General features: G+C 37.5%; 1 protein-coding gene across 2 annotated transcripts in view; it reads right to left on the reverse strand.

Annotated features, from left to right (window-relative positions):
- REV1 (REV1 DNA directed polymerase) overlaps positions 1-20984 on the reverse strand; it is an 80148-nt gene that overhangs the window by 54853 nt on the left and 4311 nt on the right. For both annotated transcript variants that reach the window (XM_090281784.1, XM_090281783.1), the window contains exons 2-4: positions 10087-10150; positions 8605-8731; positions 595-763 (exon numbers count right to left, since the gene is read on the reverse strand). In XM_090281784.1, the coding sequence (XP_090137910.1) occupies positions 595-763; positions 8605-8731; positions 10087-10140 (350 nt within the window). In that variant the 5' untranslated portion in view covers positions 10141-10150. The remainder of the gene's footprint in view (positions 1-594; positions 764-8604; positions 8732-10086; positions 10151-20984) is intronic.

A 20984-nucleotide genomic window follows, 5' to 3' on the forward strand; every position in this document is an offset into this window, starting at 1 on the left:
GAGTCTATCTGCACCGCCAAGAATGGCTGTGCAGTCCGACTCGGGAGTGACATGGTATCTGTCTCCTCCCGTGTTGAATCGACATCTTGCGATGACGCTGAAGCTACAGAGCCTGGGCAGGGTAATATGGAGGGTCTGCTGTTGCCCATGCAGCAGACCCCCCCTCTCTTCGCAGCTGAAGGGTCCAAGGGAAAGACGGAGTCGATACAGCTTGGGTTCAGGTGCGCCGCAGGAGTTGCCGGTGTTGACTACAACGTCAAACCGCCTTAGGGACTCCGGCTCCGGATTTTCTGTCGGGGTTTACTCCCTTAGCCTTTCCCCTGAAGAGGTATGCCGCAAGGCAGCGGAGGTTTTTTGGAGTCAGAGTTTTCCTTCTCTGATGTACCCTGACTGGAAGATCGAACCAGCGACACTTAGCTCGCAGGCCGACGCTCAATCCACTGAGCTAAACCAGCCAGGGCAGATTACAGAGAGTATAGCAGTGTTAAGACATTAATTATTTTTCACCCTTAAGTTTAGAGGGAATGTAACTGTCTATAATAGAATAAAATGTATTCCAATTTTCAAAGCTTATTAATTAAAAATTAAACTTACCTTTCCACAATCCATTCTGGCCGAATTACTTTTTCTCCCTTTAATTCTTTGATTTTGGCAGTAGGAAGGTTGGTGGCAATAATGTGTGTGGTTTTGGATCTGGAATAATACACATGGTACTGGCCTCCATGCAACATCATCAGCTTTCTCAATTCCTCAGCAGAAGGGTCTGTAAAGTTAATAGTAAAATTATATTAAGAGTTTTATATATAAGAAAGTAGAGCCCTAGTGGAACAATCCCTTAAACAGGCCATTCAAAGAACATATTTGTTTTAAGTCACCTTATAAATGTAAAAACTTATAAATTTCCATTCTTATGCAATGCTTTGCTTTTAAACAAAAACAATGTGATAAGATTATCTTTTATATAATGTTTATATAAACATTATACTGGGTGGCCAGTAAGGTTTATTGCCTTACAATGGACTCTTAGAAGAATTACTGAGTCAAAGATTATGACTATTAAAGCCTATTCATCCATTTCATATACTGCCACTTTCCAAAGCAAGTCTACCATTATATCACTCTCATTCCAACAATGGAGTGGTTATTTTATCCATCAATGCCTGTATTAGGTATAAGCACACAATAATTTTTAAAAATAAATACACTTTGCAAAAACACTATCTTGGTTTGTTGTGCATTTCTCTGTCTGTTAGTGAAGTTGAATCTATTTCCATGTTTGTACCCAGGTCTACTTCCTGAAATAGATTGTTTCTGAAATCGACCTTTTAATTGATTGGGAAGATCCCAATTATTTTCATGTATAAGTTTTCCAGTCATCCAATTTGTTGCAACAAATTATACTGAATAATCCTACCTTTTCCCCCCTCTGATCTATGGAAAAAACCTTTATAACTTAAAATATTTAATGTGATCTTGAAGTTCTAGGTTGCTCTATGTGTTTTATAAATACTAACTCATTTAATTTATAACAGATACACATATAGATATCTAAGTTACATATTAAATTTATATATAGAATTTCTTTTTAAGCTTCTCTAAATCATCTGCCTATTCTTACACAAGTTATGCAAAGTTTAATTGTTTATAGCTTTCTAATAGGTTTTGAGATGTCAGACTTACTTCTTCTCTCCTCATTGTTCTTTTTCATCATTTTCTTAGATAGTCCCACCTGCTTTTTAAGGTAGACTATTGGGGGAGATAATGTAAACCAGGTAATTTCCTGTGGCAAGTTGGCTAGTGGCAAATGGCAATAACAAGGATGAAAGTGTTGGGCTTAAAGAATCATCACTAGTTCAATAAAAAAAAAGACTGAGTAAAAAACTCAAAACACTTTCTCAGTACACATTTTACATAAAATAATAACAGGTGTTTCTTACACAATGAAGGCACTCTAAGATACTAAGTATCTTTTGAATCAAGTTTAAAATTATATTCTGCAATACTCCTACTGTAATTTTCACAGAAGATGCTTTGAGAATATACTGTATACCACGAGAAGTCAGGATCACTTTAAACAAACCATAATAAGTAACAGACAACTCAGCACCGTGAAAGTGAAAGGCACATATCAAACAGAGGACCTCACTTTAGGCCTAAAGCTATGCAAGCGAACTTGCGGCACAGCAGACGCCATTGCATAACACCAAATCAGCCACGTGAAGGCCACTTCCGCACCTCTGGGAACAGCTTATAAAAACAGTTTTGCTCACTTGGTTAAATCAAATTCTATCAACAATTTTTAAATCTCATACAAAATCTTTCCTTGCTAGATTTCTATTGAGAAAACATTCATTTTGTCACCGTTTCATTCTGCATATCCGGAGAACATGATTAAATGTTGGTTGTGCTACATACAGTGGTTGCTTATACCCCTCCTTTGGTCCTACAGTAGCAATATCCTCTATTATTTCATTTGAATCTCGAAATCTTATAAATTAGAAAAGATAATTTAGCATAGTTACTGATGAGGAAAAAGAGAAAAATTAGATGGCTTGTCCATAATCTCACAGCAATTGTACAGACCCTTTTGTCTGACTCATCCACTACTCTTCCTCCAATAATGAGGCTTCTGCTCGACTCCTTTCCTCCCTTATTGCCTCAGATTTACCACATTCAGCTAAAAGCCACAACAGAACAAAATGAAACAAAAGTTTTGAAGGCCTAGAAAACACATTTCTTTTTTTTTTTTTTTTTAATTTTTTTGAGAACACATTTTTGAGTATCTAGCAGATGCAAATACTTATCAGACACTGGCAAAATCACAGTGAGGGGCATAAGTTAATATAGTAAGTCCCATGTTGGAGGTTAAATTCCTGTAAGATTAGTCTCACAGGAAATAGAAGGAGATATGTACACAGAAAATAATTCCTGGAAGGCATCCATTTCTAAAAAATTAAGACTCATCAGCATTAAATGGACTCTTCCTAAATCATCACATTCATATGCTCAGAAAGACATCAATATAAGGTTAAGTTTTTAAACAAATCCCCATCACTTGGAATGTAAGTCTGTTAACCTTGTATATACTCCCCTGTCCATGCTGCAAATCATGTCAAAATAGGTGTCTGCCCACATGCTTTTTCAACAGTGTCAGCAGTGCCAGTCACTGACTGGGTCTGGTCTTCTATCCATAGACTGAAAAAAGTAGAAAATAACCAGAATACCTCTTTCCACATCAACTGTCCTAATCTTACTCCACAAAGGACAGTAATAAGGATTCACTAGATCCAAGCACAAGCTCACCTGGAGAGCTTCTGACCATATACACATGCCCAGGGCCTCCCTCCCAGAATATTACAATTCAGTAATCCTGGAATGTGGCCTATTTCTTAACTAAAAACTGTAGATTCAAGAAAACTCAGTTAAACTGGCATGAACAAAAATTAATATTTTCATTTAAAATATTTTAACATTCTGATTTATGTATCTGTTCATTCTAATGAATGAAACTCCTGCTAGTCATTCCTTCGGTTTACTAACATTTATGAACATCTTACAATGTAAGCGTCAGGCAACATTCTAGGCCCTTGGGATACAGTAATGACAAGATTCACATCTGTACTCCACAGAACTTTTACTTCACTAGGCACATAACTTAGGTCAAATAAATAACAGCATTTCAGGTGCAAATAACGTCTATGAAGAAAATAAACCTGGATGAGGGTAAGAAGAGCAACTGTTGGGCAAGGTACACCTATTTTAGATAAGGTAGTCAGGGAAAGTCCTCTGGAGAAGGCAACATATGAGCAGAGATATAACGATATAAGACCTAGAGAAGGCAGAAAGAACAGTAAATTTAAAGTCCTAGGGTGTTATCTCTGATCCGTGTTTGGCTAGGGGCTACTAATAAAATGGGTTTTCTAATTCCAAAGAACTAAGTACCTAAGTAAGACCTGACAATACAAAACTTGGGAGTCAAAATAAATGTTTCTAGCAATAATGCTATGAAATTTAAGTACTACAGAATGGCTTAGACAGGGAAGGCAAAATCTAATTTAATCTGGGTCTTAATGGATGAATATAACTCCAGTTCACAGAAATGAGGAAAGGAGCTGTTCATCAGAGGCAAAAGCACAAACTGGAGAACAGAAATGAGAAAGTACAAAGACAAACCTAAAATATCAGATAAGCCCGTTGATCAAAATTAGAGAATGTAAAGGTGAAAATTTAGGTTAGAATTAGAAGAAGAAAGTCTTTACCCATTTTCATTAGAAACACTTCTAAGACACAGCTAAAAAACTCAATTCTTCTATAAAAGATACACTCTTAACTCTTGAAGGCAATGGCTATTCTGAGTTGCCACCTACCCATTTTCCTCCGGTCATGTCTAACTCCCAGAGATTATTTATTCGTCATAAAATCCACATTTTCCATCAACCACCAACTCTGTTCAAACACAGTTCCTAATCAACACACAAGCATATGAAATATATTTGTCTACTAAAGTACAATAAAATGAGATGAAAGGTCCATAGGCTGGAAAATTCAACATAATAAAGATGCCAATTCTCCCTAAACTGGTCTACAGGTTGGAGTAATTCCTATCAAAATATCAGGAAGGTATCTGTTTTGTAAACAAGACAAGCTTATCCTAAAATTTATATGGGAAGTCACAGACTCTAGAATAGCTAAAACAATCCTGACAAAGAGGAGTAAAGTGGAAATAATCACTGTACCTAATGTTTATGCTTATTATGTAGCTACAATAGTCAAGACCATATGGTATTGATGAAGAGATAGACATACATCAATAGAATAAAACAGCCTAGAAAGAGACGAACCCAAGTATGTCCAACTGATTTTGAAAAAGTAAGTAATCCAATGGAAGCAGCACATCTTTTTCAACAAATGTGTTAAACTAACTGGTTATCTACAGGCCACACAGAAAAAAAAAAAAATTAATTCAAAATAAATCATTAACTTAAACATAAAGCTATAAAATATTTTGAAATAAAATATTTGGAATCTAGTACTAAGTAGACTTTTGACTTGAAAGCACAGTCCATAAAAGAAAAGACCGATAAACTGGACCTAATCAAAATAAAAAACTTGCTTTTTCAAAAGACCATGTAGAGGCTGAAAGACAAACTACAGACTGGAAGAAAATATTTGCAAGCCACATATTTGATAAAGGAGTAGTACCTAGAATACATAAAGAACTCTCAATACTCAAACTAAAAAACCAAACAATCCAATTAGAAAACAGGCAAAAGACCTATGTACAGACATTTCACTGAAGAGGATATACAGGTGGCAAATAAACATCATTAGCTATCAGGCAAATACAAATTAAAACTGCAATGAGATACTACTACACATCTGTAAGAATACCAAATTAATTAAAACACAAAACAAAAATGCTGGTGAGGATGCATAACAACTGTTATACAAAATAAAACTATAATGAGATATCACTACACACCTACTAAAATGTTTAAAATAAAATACATTACTGACAAGGATACAGAAAAAACGAATCGCTCAAATTGCTTGTGGGAATGTAAAATAGTACAGCCACTTGAGAAAGTTGGCCAGTTCCTTAAAAAAATTAAACATGCAACCACAATATGACCTAGCAATTGCACTCTTATGTACATGAGTGTTCATAGTCAAAACCAGGAAATAACCCATATGTTCTTAAACAGGTGAATGGTTAACAAACCGTAGAACATACAAATGATGGAAGACAACTCAGCAATGAAAAAGAAAAAAATTACTGATATATACAATGATTTGGATGACTCTCCAGAGTATTGTGCTGAGTTTGAAAAGCCAATTCCAAAAGGTTATATACTGTAGGTACTATTTGTGTAACATTCTTGAAATGACAAGTATAGAAATGGAGCCCAGATTAGTAGTTGCCAGGGACTGAAAGCAGAAGGGAAGGAACTAGGTGTGGCTACAAAAGGGCAGCATGAAGGATCCTTGTGGTGTGGAAATGTTCTATATTTTGACTGTATCAATATTAATTTCCTGATTGCTACGCTGCTATGGTTTATAAGATGTTTCCATTGGAAGAAACTGGGCAAAGGATTCATGAGTTGTGTTGTTTCTTAAAACTGCATGTGATTCTGCAATTATCTCAAAAAATTTTTAATAAAAAAAAAAAAAAGATGAAAGACAAAAAAGTTAACCTTAACAGGGAAAAGATGCTTTTGGGGAGGGAAAAAGGAAGAGAGAATGGGTTGACAGAGGCAGAGTATCCAAAATGTGGAAGATCTTATCTCTAAGCTGAAGTTTAATGCTAACTGGGTTGGAAAGAACAAGGATTATCAAAGAGAAGTTCAGATGGCAGAATTGGGAGTTTTAAAAGAATCAAGAAAACTTGGAATATTAAAGTCTGCAGGGAGCTCTGGCTGGTGTAGCTAAGTGGATTGAGTGCCAGCCTGCAAACCAAAGGGTCTCAGGTTCAATTTCCAGTCAGGGGACATGCCTGGGTTGTGGGCCAGGTCCCCAGTTGGGGACATGCAAGAGGCAACCACACATTGCTGTTTCTCTTTCTTCCTCCCTTCCCCTCTCTCTAAAAATAAATAAATAAAATCTTAAGGAAAAAAAAAAAGAAGTCTACAGGGAGCATGATTAAGAATTAACAATAAAACAGCATTCCCTCCTTGTCTTACTACATCTAAAGCACTATTCTTTACTTGCTAATTCATTTCAGAGAGGATGTTAATTGTTTTATCTAAAAAGCTGCAAAGTATTCACTAAAACAAAATATTTTTCTAAATAAATTCTATCACCACAATTTGTATATCCCTATGAAATTCTACATAATGGAACTTTATTTGTAGAATTATAATGTAAACTAACAATAACAAGAGTAAAAATTAATATTATCTCTATCCTAAAGAAAGGGATAGTGATAATAATGGGTCCAAACAAAATGGGTTCAAAGAGAAAATGTCTTATGCTGACACAAAAGTCAGTGATGAAAATAATTAGAATTCCAGATTCTCTACCATGGTAATGATTACTACAATACTTAATTTTTTCCCCCCACACAATCTCTTCTTCTTCCTCTTATGTGAAATAAGGGTGCCCTTGCAAATTGGAGACTTCCATAACTTGCTAATGTAACAAGCAATGTTTATTTCTTTTTGTTAACATGCTAAATCTTTTATAATGCATCTCAGGAAGGTCTAGGGGAGCCTGAATATTCCAGAATACTTAAGTAGAAAAGTTGCACGTGAACTTTCCCAAAGCTGCACCAGCAATTCACTTTTGAGATAACATTCTTAGACTAAAATTCATTGTCAATGACATCTGATAAAACTCAACAAGAAAAATATATGTTAATTAAAACAACTTTAAAATTCAACAAATATTTCCTGAGTGGTTACACCCAGTCACTGTAGAGGTATCAAGGATATAGTAGTAATGAAAATATGAAAATGTGGCTCTTGCTCTTGTCTAATAAACAGGTTAACTATAATAAGATCTTATAAAATGCTCAGATGAAGACAAATAACAAGGAGCCACAGCCCCCCGCAGAAGCCAGCTACACCAGTAGGAAGACAATTAATCAAGGGGAAGCTTATCTTTAAGATCTCAGGTATCAGCCAGTTGAGAAGTGGGGAGGAAAAAGTGTAAGAGGTTGACACAACTATTTATAGCCATTCACATAAAAAAAATACACTAAAGTGATCTTAATAGGAAGGAAATTCTGAAGAGAATGAAGAGAAACTTTGGCACTAACATCTGACAACCAGTGAGCAAGTGGTAACTGACTTTGCAGAGCAGCGAAAGCTAAAATCCAAGCTGGCTGTGTGGAAGCCCAGAAGAGGCTGCTTGGTGCCAGTGAAACCAAGAGAAACTCATGAAATAGGGGCACAAGGCACCTCCAAAAATGGACAAGTGAACAGGTGGTAAAACAAGAAGTTCACCGTTGAACTTCTGTGTAAGAGACAGATTAGAATTCCAAATCTCTCCCACTCACAAAGACTATCCTGTTCCTTCCAGATACTGACCTAATGACAACAGGTATAGTAGAAAGGGAGAAGCAATACAGGGGATTTAAAAAAACAAACAAACCAGGAAAGTAAATAAAATTCTACTTCTGACCTCTTCCTTCCCCTTTGGCCAACCAAAATGCTGGCTGCTAGATTATACCCTTCTCCAAGCAAGAGTGTGGGAAATCTGAGACACATACCATACTCCCCTACCAGCCCCAAAGGATTTACAGATCAATAAAGTGGAAGATTAACCAATAAATTAGACTTACCAAATCCCCCTATATTGAAGCTCACAGTATATAAGCCCCACACATGTGATGAGCTTCCAATCAGCTGTTTAAGCAAGATGACTACTGTTTTTTTAAATTTTAAACCTCATTTGACTTTTTAAAACTGTATACTTTGATAAAAGTTAGAATAAAAGACAACAGCAGGCATAGGTGGAATAGAAAGCAAAAGTGAAAGAGTACCTAAGCAAAGGATTTTATTTTTATATTTTTTATATACAAAATAAATGATTAAAAACAGAATTTAAATATCTCAATCCTAATACAAGTGCATACCAAAAGAGGGTACCTAAAAAGTACTCAACCTGTATATCCATTAACATAGATGGCAACTCCACTAAAAATCGTAGTTGAAGTTCCATCCTTTTGCATAGCGGCATCTGATCGAAACTGTTCTTCCAATTTCTGGACCTTGGCGGCCATATACCCACCCTAGAATTAAAGAAAAGGTAAACACCAATCACAAAAGTCATATTTTCTCCCTCCCCCCCCTTTAAAGAAATTTCTATTTAAAAATAAATAAACAAAAGGACTTTACTCTGTGCCAGCAACCAAGACATAATATGACAAAGCTGTAATTATAAACATGAACCAGAGGCAAGGCAATAAAATAGGCAGGTCAAAAGAGACATTTCTCTCTGTTGATTCAATATTAATAATTATTTAACACTCTTAATAAGTTATTTTAAAAAGTCAAAAATAATGAGTTTAATGCCACAAAATATTGTTCTTTTCTATAAAATCAAGTAAAACTTACACCAAAATTTAAACCAATTAAAATTTGACAAGAGGTCAGTAAGAGTATATTTTAGACTGGCTTTCACTATATTATGTATATAGGAAGCTTAAAATTAATAACTTCAAGTAAAATGAAGCAGTTCAACAAACCAGTACAGTTTCCATACATGTAGATAAGAATAGAATAAACAATTAAGTCGCTAAATTCTGGACATAATCAATCTGACGGTAGTACTAATTTTCATTAGCTAACAGAAACCCCCAAAAGAATGTAAAAACATTATTTTCCTACAGACTTTTAGAAAGTATAGCTGAATTCAGTTACACTTTTGCTGAATATTGAAATAATTACATTTAACTGATTTAAATGATCAATTAAGTCTTTACTGATTTACCTAGATAAAAAATTATCAATTAACTGATTAAAAGAAAACTAAGTTATGTAGACTGGTATACATTTTTCCAAAGTGGAAATGACTTCATTGTTTTTGATTACTCAAATAGTATATGCTCAGAGTAAGAAAAATGTTTTTGAAAGATATAAAGAAGAAACTTTAAATTAGCTATGATCCCATTCATTGTTAACATTTTGGGATCTTATTTTCAAAGTTTATGTCTATGCCTCAGAGCATAGCAGTTTTACAAAAATCAATATTCCTTTATAACACAACACCCTTTAAATCTGGCCATCTTCCAGGTTAAGAATGAAAAGCTAAATAATGGTTGTACAGTATTCCACTATATAATTTATTTAACCAATTCCCTATTATTGGATATCTATGTTTTTCTGTTTCTCAGTATTATTAGCAATGCTGCAATTAAATTATCACATAATAAATTTTGTGCACTAGAATATTTATTTCCTCTATAAAGTTTTTGCAAGTTTAGGGGTTAAACTTTGAGCTTTCACTACATTGTCAAAACTCAAGAGTTGGTGTCTGAAGTGATTTGCAACTTAGAAAATGCCTTAAGTGACATTATAAACTATAGGTAAAATGAAAAATACCTAGACAGTTCAATATAATTATTTTTATTTTTTTAAAACACACCCATTTTTCCCAGCCATCATTTTCAGCTCGTCTCCTCCATCCACCTCGTCTCATGGTGGAGCCTCTGTATTGGGGGGGGAAAAACAAATCAATTTTATAACATAACATACTACTAATTGGTATTTTATTACAGTATCAAGAAAAATGAGAAATTAAAATGCGAATGTTTAGGTGAGGGAAGGTATAGGGGAGATAAATGGTGATGGACATAGACTTGACGTGGGGCGGTGAACACACAATACCGTGTACAGGTGATGTGTTGTAGAATTGTGCACCTGAACCTGTATAATTTTGTTGACCAGTATCACCCCAATAAATACAGGTTTCAGGTGCACAATTCTACAACATTGTCTGTACTCTCTATTGTGTGTTCACTGCCCCACGTCAAGTCTCCATCCATCACCATTTATCTCCCCTATACCTTCCCCCACCTCCCCTAGACAATCACCACACTGTTGTCCATGTCTGTAAGTTCTTTCTTTTTTTCCCTTTTTTGCTCCACCCTTCACACTCCAACTGTCCCCAACAGCTGTCAGCCTGCTCTCTATTTGAGTCTTTCTCTATTTTGTTAAAATACAAATGTTTAATTCATAAATGTTAAAAGTATAATATTGAGAAAACTTCTCCCAAAACCTCTCATTCTCCTGTTTTACAAGTGAAATTTGTGCCTAAAAACACACATCTACAGATAAGTATCAGGTTTAAATTATAACTACTTCAAATTAAACAGGAAAAAATTTTATGCATTCTTGAGCATCAACCCTAACACCTTACATAAAACATCAAATCTGACTATGGTTGTGATTATTTGTTAACAATTAATTAGTGTTAACAGAACCTAAGAAAACATTCCTTCATAAATTGACCTATAACATGGCACTTAAACTTAAACTCTGTCTTTACTATTAAGTACTGGACACTTAAAGAGTGCATTCATAGTGTAACTCATCTTTTATGCAAAAAACCCTAAAAGAAGTCAAGTAAAACAGTATATCCAGGAACAGCGATTTTCAGTCGGTATGCTGCAAGAATTTTTAAAACATGTAATACCTGACTATTTAAGTCAGGGGACTGACCTCTTTTCCCTTAAGTTGTCAAATAAAAAATGACAACAGCCAACATAATAGCCATACAAAGTTAATGAATCAAAACTACCACCTTTTTTGTCAAATCAGCAAAAATATATATTTTGGTGTGCCACAGAATTTTAGTAATTAGTTTATATGAGCCATGAGATGAAAAAGGTTGAAAATCACTGACATAGGATATTTGATGCAGGAAGATTATCACTGATAAACTAGGAAATCTGGCATTTTCCTTAAGGTAACACTTGACCATCAAAATGACCAAATGATAGCTCATCTTAAGTGTCAGCTGGCTTAGTGGCTAGCAAGGAATAAAATGAGTTATATGTGAAAGCGTAAGTCATCTTGAGACAAGACTTGATAATGGCTACATCTTGAGACATGACTGCATTATCCTTCATAAACTAACACAATTTCTATTTAAGAATTTTCAACAAATTCCATATATCACTGGATAAGCCTTATTTATTATCCAAGTCAAATCAGCTTTGATATATGGTTTATAGGAACTTGTTATTAAGTAGCACCTTAGAACATAACAGCAGATATTTTCTTTTAAATACATATTTCTATTCTTAGTATAATGTGAGATGTATAGTTTCTCCTTGCTGATATTTATATCAATTATTAATTTTTACTGTCTACTTTTAAAAGGTATGATATGCAGAGACGTACTCAAAGATTACATCCAACAGAAATATAAGGACCATGTACAAAGAGCTCTGTGGACAGCAGGCAAAGTGATTAACCCTGACTAGGTGCTGTGGGGGCTGAGGGAGAGAACAGTTTTGTTTTATTAACTTGTCAAAGGTAGGGGGGCATGGCTACCAAAAGTTCACTGTGGGTCCCAGAACTGCCCTATTTGCTCTGCTAAATACTTGTTTTCAAGAGGCTAACTTTGGATAGTTCCTCAAGACTTCGCCCCTTACCTTAAAAGAATCTGGGAAATGTGTTAACACATAGCTCTTGACTTTATCAGTAGTCCCTCTCTATATCGCAGTTCACTTATCGTGGCCTCACTGTATTGCGGGATTTAAAAAAATACTATATTTAATTATCGTGGATTTTTTACTATATCGCGGGATTTTGTAGTACTGTATACGTTGTTAAAAAATGTTACATAGGTTTAAGAGTGTAGAATGTAAGGTTCCTACTTCGCAGGGGGGTTCTGGAACATAATACCCGCGACAAGTGAGGGAATACTGTAAACTGAATCCACATATATGCTCTACTAAGGGAAGAGAGTTTGGAAGTTCTGGCCATTATGTTAGGGAGGCATACATACAAAAATTAAATGAAACAATCCAATGAGGCAAATTAAAAAATACCATATGCTTTCTGTTTAATTCATTTGCCCAATCATTTAAGAGCCATATTTATTTAAGATATATTGGCTATCCACTGAGAAAGACCAATATGAAAATCCTTACTGATGTGTTAATGAGGGTAGAAAATATGAAACAAAGCTGTAATAACCATAAAAAACAAAACAGATTTTAAAGGTCTTTTCCCCCATCCTAGATAATAAAGCTATCCCAGACAAATGTTTGAAGCTTTGAAAAGTAAATGAAATGAATGACTTAAAATTGTCATTTCATTACTTTAATAATTTGACCCTGGTATAGCAAACTCCTATTGGTCCAGGATTCAAATATTAATACCCCCAAAAGGGAAAAGGAAACAAGAAGCATTTTCATTTTATACACTCAAATTCTACTTGACAGAAACTCTACTTGATCAAACTTCCTGCTGAAAAAGAGGAAAGCTACACACACAAAAATTTTTTTTAATTGCAACTTCTGGGACTTCCAGCCAGGATGGAGGCCTAGACAGACATGCTGCATTTCCCTCCACAACAAAGAAGGAATATAAGTACCTCAAAACTAGAGACAACCAGAAGTTCCAGAAAATTGAGCTGCATGAAAGTCCAACAAACAAAGATATAAAGAAAAAATATTCATCCAGACAGGTAGGAGGGGCGGAGTCGAGGCAGAGAGGACGTGGTGTGGCGGAAGCGGCAGGCCAGCAGAAAGTGTAGTCACCCATTTAAAAAGGTTGAGAGGGACACCTGGGGAGCATTCCTAGCACCAGACCAGACTGCACAGCTCATGGTTTCAGTGCCAGGGAAAATAAAGCCTCATTGCTTCTGACTGTGAAAACAAGTGGGGGTGGGTACAGAGGCAGAAACTGCTGGTCTCCCAGCAGAGTCCACTTTTTTAAAGGGCCCCCACGGTCCTAGACCATTGGCAGACACACACATTCTGGGAACAACGGCCAGGGCAACAGCTAGAGAGGCGCCAGTCCTATACGGAAGTGGGAGAAGTGCCTGGAAAAGGGGCCAGTGCTGAGCAAGCGGCATTGTTCCCTCTCAGACCGCCCCCCCCCACAGCACAACAATGTAGCAAAACAGGATGCCCTGTACTGACCATTACCTAAGGCTCCGCCCCTTACAACATAACAGGAGCGACAGTTCTACCTGGGACACAGAGGCAAACAAACACTGAAGCCTATCAGAATGAGGAGACAGAAAAGTATGGCCCAATAGGGGAAACGGATCAAGGTTCCAGTGGGAGAACTAAGTCACGAGGAGATAGCCAACCTAACAAACGAGGAGATAGCCATCCTTACAGATGCAGAGTTCAAAACACTGGTGATAAAGATGCTCACAGGCTTGACAGATATGCTGGAGTACGGCAAACGCATAAGAGAAGTGAAGGCAATGCTAAGTGAAACAAAGGAAAGTCCACACAAAATCAATGGTGAAGGGAAGGAAACTGGGGTTCAAATCAATGATTTGGAATATAAGGAAGAAAAAAAAAGTCAACTAGTGCAGAATGAGGAAGAAAGAATTGAAAAAAATGAGGAAAACTTCCCAAATTTTGCCAAGGAGATGGACATACAGGTCTGGGAAGCACAAAGGGTCCCGGGCAAGCTGGACCCAGAGGGGTCCACAGCAGGACGCATCATGATTGAGATGCCAAAGGTGAAAGATAGAGAGTGTCCTGGGGGCAGCAAGAGAGAGGCGGAGAGTTGCCTACAAGGGGGGTGCCTATAGGACTATCAGCTGATTTCTCAGAGGACACTTTGCAGGCAGTAAGGGAGTGGCGAGCAGTATTCAATGTGATGAAAGGGAACCTGCAACCAGGGTTACTCTATCCAGCAGGGCTATCATTTAGAATGGAAGGGCAGATGAAGTGCTTCCCAGACACGGTAAAGCTAAAGGAGTTCATCATCACCAAGCCATTATTATATGAAATGTCAAAGGGACTTATTTAAGAAAAAGAAGATCAAAACTATGAACACTAAAATGACACCAAACTCACAACTATCAACAAATGAATCTAAAAAATAAAAATAAAAACAAACTATGCAAAGCAGAACAGGAACAGAATCATAGGTAGGGGGATCATTTGGAGGGTTATCAGCTGGGAGGGGGAAGGAGGAGAAATGGGGAAATGGTGCAGGGACTAAGAAGCATAACTGGTTGGTACAAAATAGACAGAGGGAAGTTACGAATAATATAGGAAAGGGTGAAGCCAAAGAACTTATATGCACGACCCATGGACATGAACTAAGGGGGGTGGGGTGGGATTGCTGGAGGGAAGGAGGGTACTGGGAAGAGGGGAGCAAAGAGAAAAGAAATTGGGACTACTGTAACAACATAATCAATAAAATATACTTAAAAAAGAAAATTTATTTTAAAAAACAAAGAAAACTTCCTTAATTTGGTGAAGGAAATACATACAAGTCCAGGAAGTACAGAGTCCCAAACAAGCTAGACACAAAGAGGACCACACCAAGACACATCATAATTAAAATGCCATAGCTTAAAGATAAACAATTTTTTAAAAAAGATTTTATTTATTTATTTTTAGAGAAAGGGGAAGGGAAGGAGAAAGAGAGGGAGAGAAGCATCAATGTGTGGTTGCCTCTCATATGCCCCCAACTAGGAGCCTGGCCCACAACCCAGGCATATGCCCTAACTGGAAATCGAACAGGAGACCCTTTGGTTCGCAGGCTAGTGCTCAATCCACTGAGCCACACCAGCCAGGGCAAGAGAGAATCTTAAAAGCAGCAAGAGAAAAGCAGTGAGTTACCTACAAAGGAATTCCCATAATACTGTCAGCTGATTTCTCAAAAGAAACTTTGCAGGGAAGAAGGGATTGGCAAGAAGTATTCAAAGTGATAAAAAGCAAAGACCTACAACCAAGATTACTCTATCCAGCAAACCTATCATTCAGAAAGGAAGGGCAGATAAAGTGCTTCCCAGACAAGGTAATAAAGCTAAAGGAGTTCATCATCATCAAGCCCTTCTCATAAGAAATGTTAAAGAGACATATTTAAGAAAAAGAAGATCAAAACTATGAACAGTAAAATGACAACTCACAACTATCAACAATGAATCTAAAAGACAAAAACTAAGCAAACAACTTAAACTTTACAACTGACAAACTATCTCCTGTCCAGACTTCCATTCCCTCTCTATACATAGAGATCACTGGAGGATTATTAGCAGGGAGGGGGAAGGGGAAGAATGGGGGAAAAGATACAGGGATTAAGAAGCATAATTGGTAGAAACAAAATAGACAGGGGGATGTTAAGAATAGTATAGGAAATGAAGAAGCCAAAGAACTTATATGCACGACCCATGGACATGAACTAAGGGGAGCGGGACTGTTGGAGGGAAGGAGGGTCCAAGGTGGAGGAGGGCAAAGGGGAAGCAATTGGGACAACTGTCATAGCATAATCAATAAAATATACTTTAAAAACTAAAAAAATAATAAAAGTTTACTCGACATTCACTGAGCATTCACTATAACTTGCAGTTTTCAGGTGAGTAAAGTAAGTATAAACCACATTGCAAAGTTATCTGTAAGAAAAAACAAAGTTACCTACTGCATAAAACTACAATACAGAAGAGCCTACATCAGAGGCCCTGACAACACAAAGTACATGCACGGAGAAAACAGCAACGAACTTCATGATAAAGAAGAGATCCTAGAAGGCTTTTCTGAAGAGGTGCATCTAACCTCAGAACAATGACTAGGATTTAAGTAGAAGGGGAAGAGAGGAGGATTTCAGGAAGAAGGAAAATTCATAATCAAACACAAAAGAAAAAAAAAGATTACATTTAGGCAACATTCTATAATTGGCTGGTATTCAGGACCACATGGCCAGAGACAGTGATAGGATAACTAATAAGGTAGTTGAGGAAATATACAGAAGGCCCTGAATATCTTACTAAGAAGTTTGAACCTTACTTTGTAACAAGTTAGGAAAAGAAGTGTAATTATGTATATGTAAATTATGGGGAATGGTGCTGGTAGCAGAGACAGAGGTTTGGCCTCCTGAGCTGACCTACACTAAGATCTCTAAGCCTGTCTTAGCAGAAGTCCTCACCTTGTGTAGTCTATCCACACATGCCTCAGATTTCTGAAATTACAAGGTAAGTTGGCACACACAAAAGCACAACTAAAAACAAATCCCAATACACAAGTGCAATTCAAAAATATGGTCAAATTCACTCTTTTCTAGATCTGCTATCAATTTCATCTTTAACAAATCTCTCTCTCCTCACAATTCCTTATATTTTTTCAAAAAATTTTATTGCTGTTCAATTATAGTTGTCCCAATTTTCCCACCATTGCTCTCCCCTGCCCCACCCCCACCCCACTCCCACAGTCAATCCCCACACTTGTTCATGTTGTCTAAATCTATGGGTCCTTCTTACTTGTTCCTTGACTATACCCTTCTCCTTCTTTCCCCTGACAAATCCTTATACTAAATGTAATAATTACTATAAACAGGGAGCACTGAGGAGTCAACCATTGGCCAAAATGATGCAGGGGGAAGGTCTTACACTGAGTATGCCAAAACCTAGAAACATAGGACAGGATCCAAGCAGGCCAAAAGCTAAAAGATGAATGGACAGGGTCCAAGTGCACCAAAAGTGAGAAAGATGAATTGACGGGACTGGAGCACGCCAAAAGCTAGCAAGATAATTGGACTAAAAAAAATAAAAAGGCCTTCCCCCTCCCTATCCCTGTAAGAACCCGGGGCTTAAACAGGAAAGTGGGGATGGTCGTTGAGACCAGAGTCCACCATTCTCCCAGGTCTGGCAGCTGAATAAACCTTTTCTTTTGCACCAGCACCTGTCTCACGAGTTTGGCTTTTGTTGTGGCAGGCAACTGGACCTGAGTTTCAGTTACATAACTGCAAGTGAAAACAAAGAGTAGGATGTTTAAGAAACTGCCACTCCTTTACTTTATGGGCTCTTTTCCCTTGCTTCATGCCAAGAACCCCCTATGACACAAAAAACAACAAAATCCACTACTTTTTAAGATGATATGACATTCTAAGGAGATGCTACATTGTTCAAAAGACACTAGAACTAGAAGTCTTATTCAATGTAACAGTTTATTTAGCACTCTATACCTCCAAATGATTAGATTATATTTCTGAGAAACACACAGTGGGTTCCAAGAGACTATAACCTTCCAGTGACAATTAGAAATTTTCTATTGGACATAAAATATGCAAAAGAACATTAACCTGCTCCTGCAGCATTGTAAACTTGAATAGCTAGTAACTTCAACTCAGGGGTGAAAATTCAAAAGGACCATTAATTGGGAAAATAAGTTACTAAAACATTTTACAATTCTAAAAGCAAATACACTGTCAATACCTCCACCTCACCAACAAAAATCTCACTTCATGGGTTCCTTTCACTTAACAGTAACAATAATGAGTAATAACCTAAGCCTAAAATTACAAATTCAAAAAATACTAAAGATCGAACTTTTCACAGCCTAAATTACTGAGCTTTTAAAATACCAAGAAGTATGTAGCTTACAACTCCACCTACAACAGAATTTCTATAAATAAAATATTCGGCTTACACAAACACCAGTCCTGGTTTTAAATATTTTTGAATTAATTAAAAAAAATTTCAACAGAAGTCAATCTTTCTATATACATATGAGGGGAAACTCCCACACAAAGAAGAGAAGGAAATCATTTTTCCGAGCGTGAGCAAGACTCTTTCAACGCATTTGCCCATTTCATGACGGGTGATTTACGAGCATGCCTGCCCACACCGTGCTGAGAGTTCAGCAGTTTCTGACCAAGAAACGACATGACCCATTCCTTCACTCCCTTCCCCTCATTCACCTGATCTCTCCCCAAGCAATTTTTGTTTCCCCAGATGAAAAAAGCCCTCAAAGCCCTCAAAGGGAAACGTTTTGCTGATGTGGAAAGAAGTAAAACAAAAAATGGCAGCAGCACTAAAAGGAATAAAAATCGACAAGTTCGAAACAGTTTTGAGCAGTGGGAAAAATGTCTCAATAGGTGGTACATTGCATCAAGTAGAGAGTACTTTGAAGGTGATTGAAGTTAAAACATGTAAGAATAAACATACAATTTTTTATAAATAAATTCGGGTTTTTTGGTCCCCACTCATATATTTAAATGTAACCTGTGCCAATTTTTAGTATAATAAAGATCACTGGGCTACTATACAGATGTGTTCTACTTTCAACTGTCACAAATTGGCCAATGTCTATTTTTACTTGTTACTGTTATGTAACAAAAAATTTGGCTGGCCTTTGTCCCTGTTTCCTAGGCAGGAGAGGTACTCTATAAACGCTTGGAATTTCACAACTGTTAAGTGTTTCTGTTAACCACTGTAGGTCCCTAAGATCACATCTTTTATATCAATAGGTGATCTCCAGTGTGCCCCTGTTTAGGGTGGGCCATGATAGGAAGGCCAACCATGTCATGAGGGCTGGGGCTTTGAGCCACACAGCAGCCGACCTCCTGGAAGAGGAGGGGGGCTGGAGGCTGAATTCAACCATGTGGCCAATGAATTCAATCATGCCTATGTAATAAAATTCCAATAAAAACTCTAGACACTAAGACTTGGGTGAGCTTTCCTGGTTTGTAATTGTATATTGATGTGGCAGGAGGAGGATGTCCTGAGGACACTGAAACTTCATCTTTGGAACCCTCCCAGGCTTTTCTCTATCTCTTGATTGGGCAGGTCCTGATTTATATCATTCACAATGAAATAATAACTGCAAGTACAGCATCTTTCTACTCAGCTGTAAAAAAGAAAATCTTACTCTTTGCAACAGTATGGATGGACCTGAAGAGCATTATGCTAAGTAAAATACACCAGACAATTACCATATGACCTCACTCATACATGAAATCTAATGAACAAAATGAACTAACAAGTGCCCTGACTAGTGTGACTCAGTGTGTTGGGCATGATCCTGCAAACTGAAAGGTGGTCAGTTCGATTCCAGACCAGGGCACATGCCTAGGTTGTGGGCCAGGTCCCTAGTCGAGAAGCATGCAAGAGGCAACAATCCATGTTTCTCTCGTACATCTATGTTTCTATCCCTTCTCCTTCCCTCCTTTCCCTGCGCTCTAAAAATAAATAAGTCTTTAAAAAAAAACTAAAGCAAAACAGTTACACTCATAGATAGTAGGCTGACAGCTGTTGGGAGTGGGGGTGTGGAGGGATTGAGCAAAAAAGAAAAAAGAAAAACTTCATGGACAGGGACAACAGTATGGTGATTGGTTAGGGGGGTGGGGGGACAAATGGTGATGGACAGAGACTTGATTTGGCATGGTGAACACAGAATACAGTGTACAGATAATGTGTTGTAGAATTATGCACCTGAAGCCTGTGTAATTTTGTTAACCAGTGTCACCCCGATAAATTCAACAAAAATGAAGAGAAATAAAAGTATCAGCAAAGTCGCAAAGAAAATAAAAACAAAAGAACAAGGAATCCAGATCATAATTTCAATTACGTAATTCAGACTACTGCTGAAATGTAGAAATATATTAAGTCCATTCTTATTAATCTCAAGTGTAGAAATGATGGGAGTTTGCAAGATTCAGCTATTTTCTAAATAAACCTCCAGAAAAGCTCATTTTAGCCTTTGTTACGATCAGAAATGATTGAAGCCAATAAGCAACATTTTGGTTGCTCAGCTACTGGGTTCAGGTAAAAAGTATTCACATCACAATCAACTTTTTTGCCCATCCCTCTTAATCTTTTAATTCATGTATAAAGCCAAGAGAGCAGACTGGTCTGTAGAAGATTTCTCAAACCATTCTATGTACATAAGGCAACTACCTGCCAATATGAGAAAGCATAATAGCTAACTACATTATAGAAGACTGCTACTGACCAACGGGATGGTCAGTGTCAGCTGGTCTGTTGGCATGTAACTCATCGGCATAAGCTGTGGCAGCCACCCAGATACAATTTTTCTCTTCAGGGGTTGTGGTAGAAATATGGATGGTGGTAAAGTCCTGGTAGGTAAGGTCATAGGTCTGGGTTAAGCATCTGAACTTTTTGATGAAATGAGTGGAGTCCTCAGAGAAAGAGCTGAGATGCTGCCAAATTTGGAAAAGATCAGCCAAACTGAAGGGGATGTGTACTCGCATGACACTGTCTCTACCAGCGACCTCCCTCGTGGAGGGGACAGACCAGAAGGGCGAGGCTGATGGGAGGGGGAGGGAGCCAGGGAAGAGGAGGTAGGGATGGGCCGCGAGATTGTGTATGGCGAGAAGGTCCAGGGTCTTGGGGCGCTGGGGACTGTGAGGAATCAGGTGACTGGGGTTCTGAAGGGGGCAAGGGGGCGTCTGGTGTAGGGTCGTAGGGAAATGGGTAGTCAGTGGGATCGAAGGTATCCGAGGAAGGAGAAGTTAGATGGGGTGCAGAGGGTCGAGAGGAAGGCGGCTTTTCCTGGGCAAGAAGAATTTGGTGGGTAGTGAGCTGTCTGCAGAGAGAGTGTT

This window comes from Furipterus horrens, unplaced genomic scaffold, assembly GCF_987537825.1.
Source record: "Furipterus horrens unplaced genomic scaffold, mFurHor1.1.pri manual_scaffold_6, whole genome shotgun sequence".
Classification (NCBI taxonomy): domain Eukaryota; kingdom Metazoa; phylum Chordata; class Mammalia; order Chiroptera; family Furipteridae; genus Furipterus; species Furipterus horrens.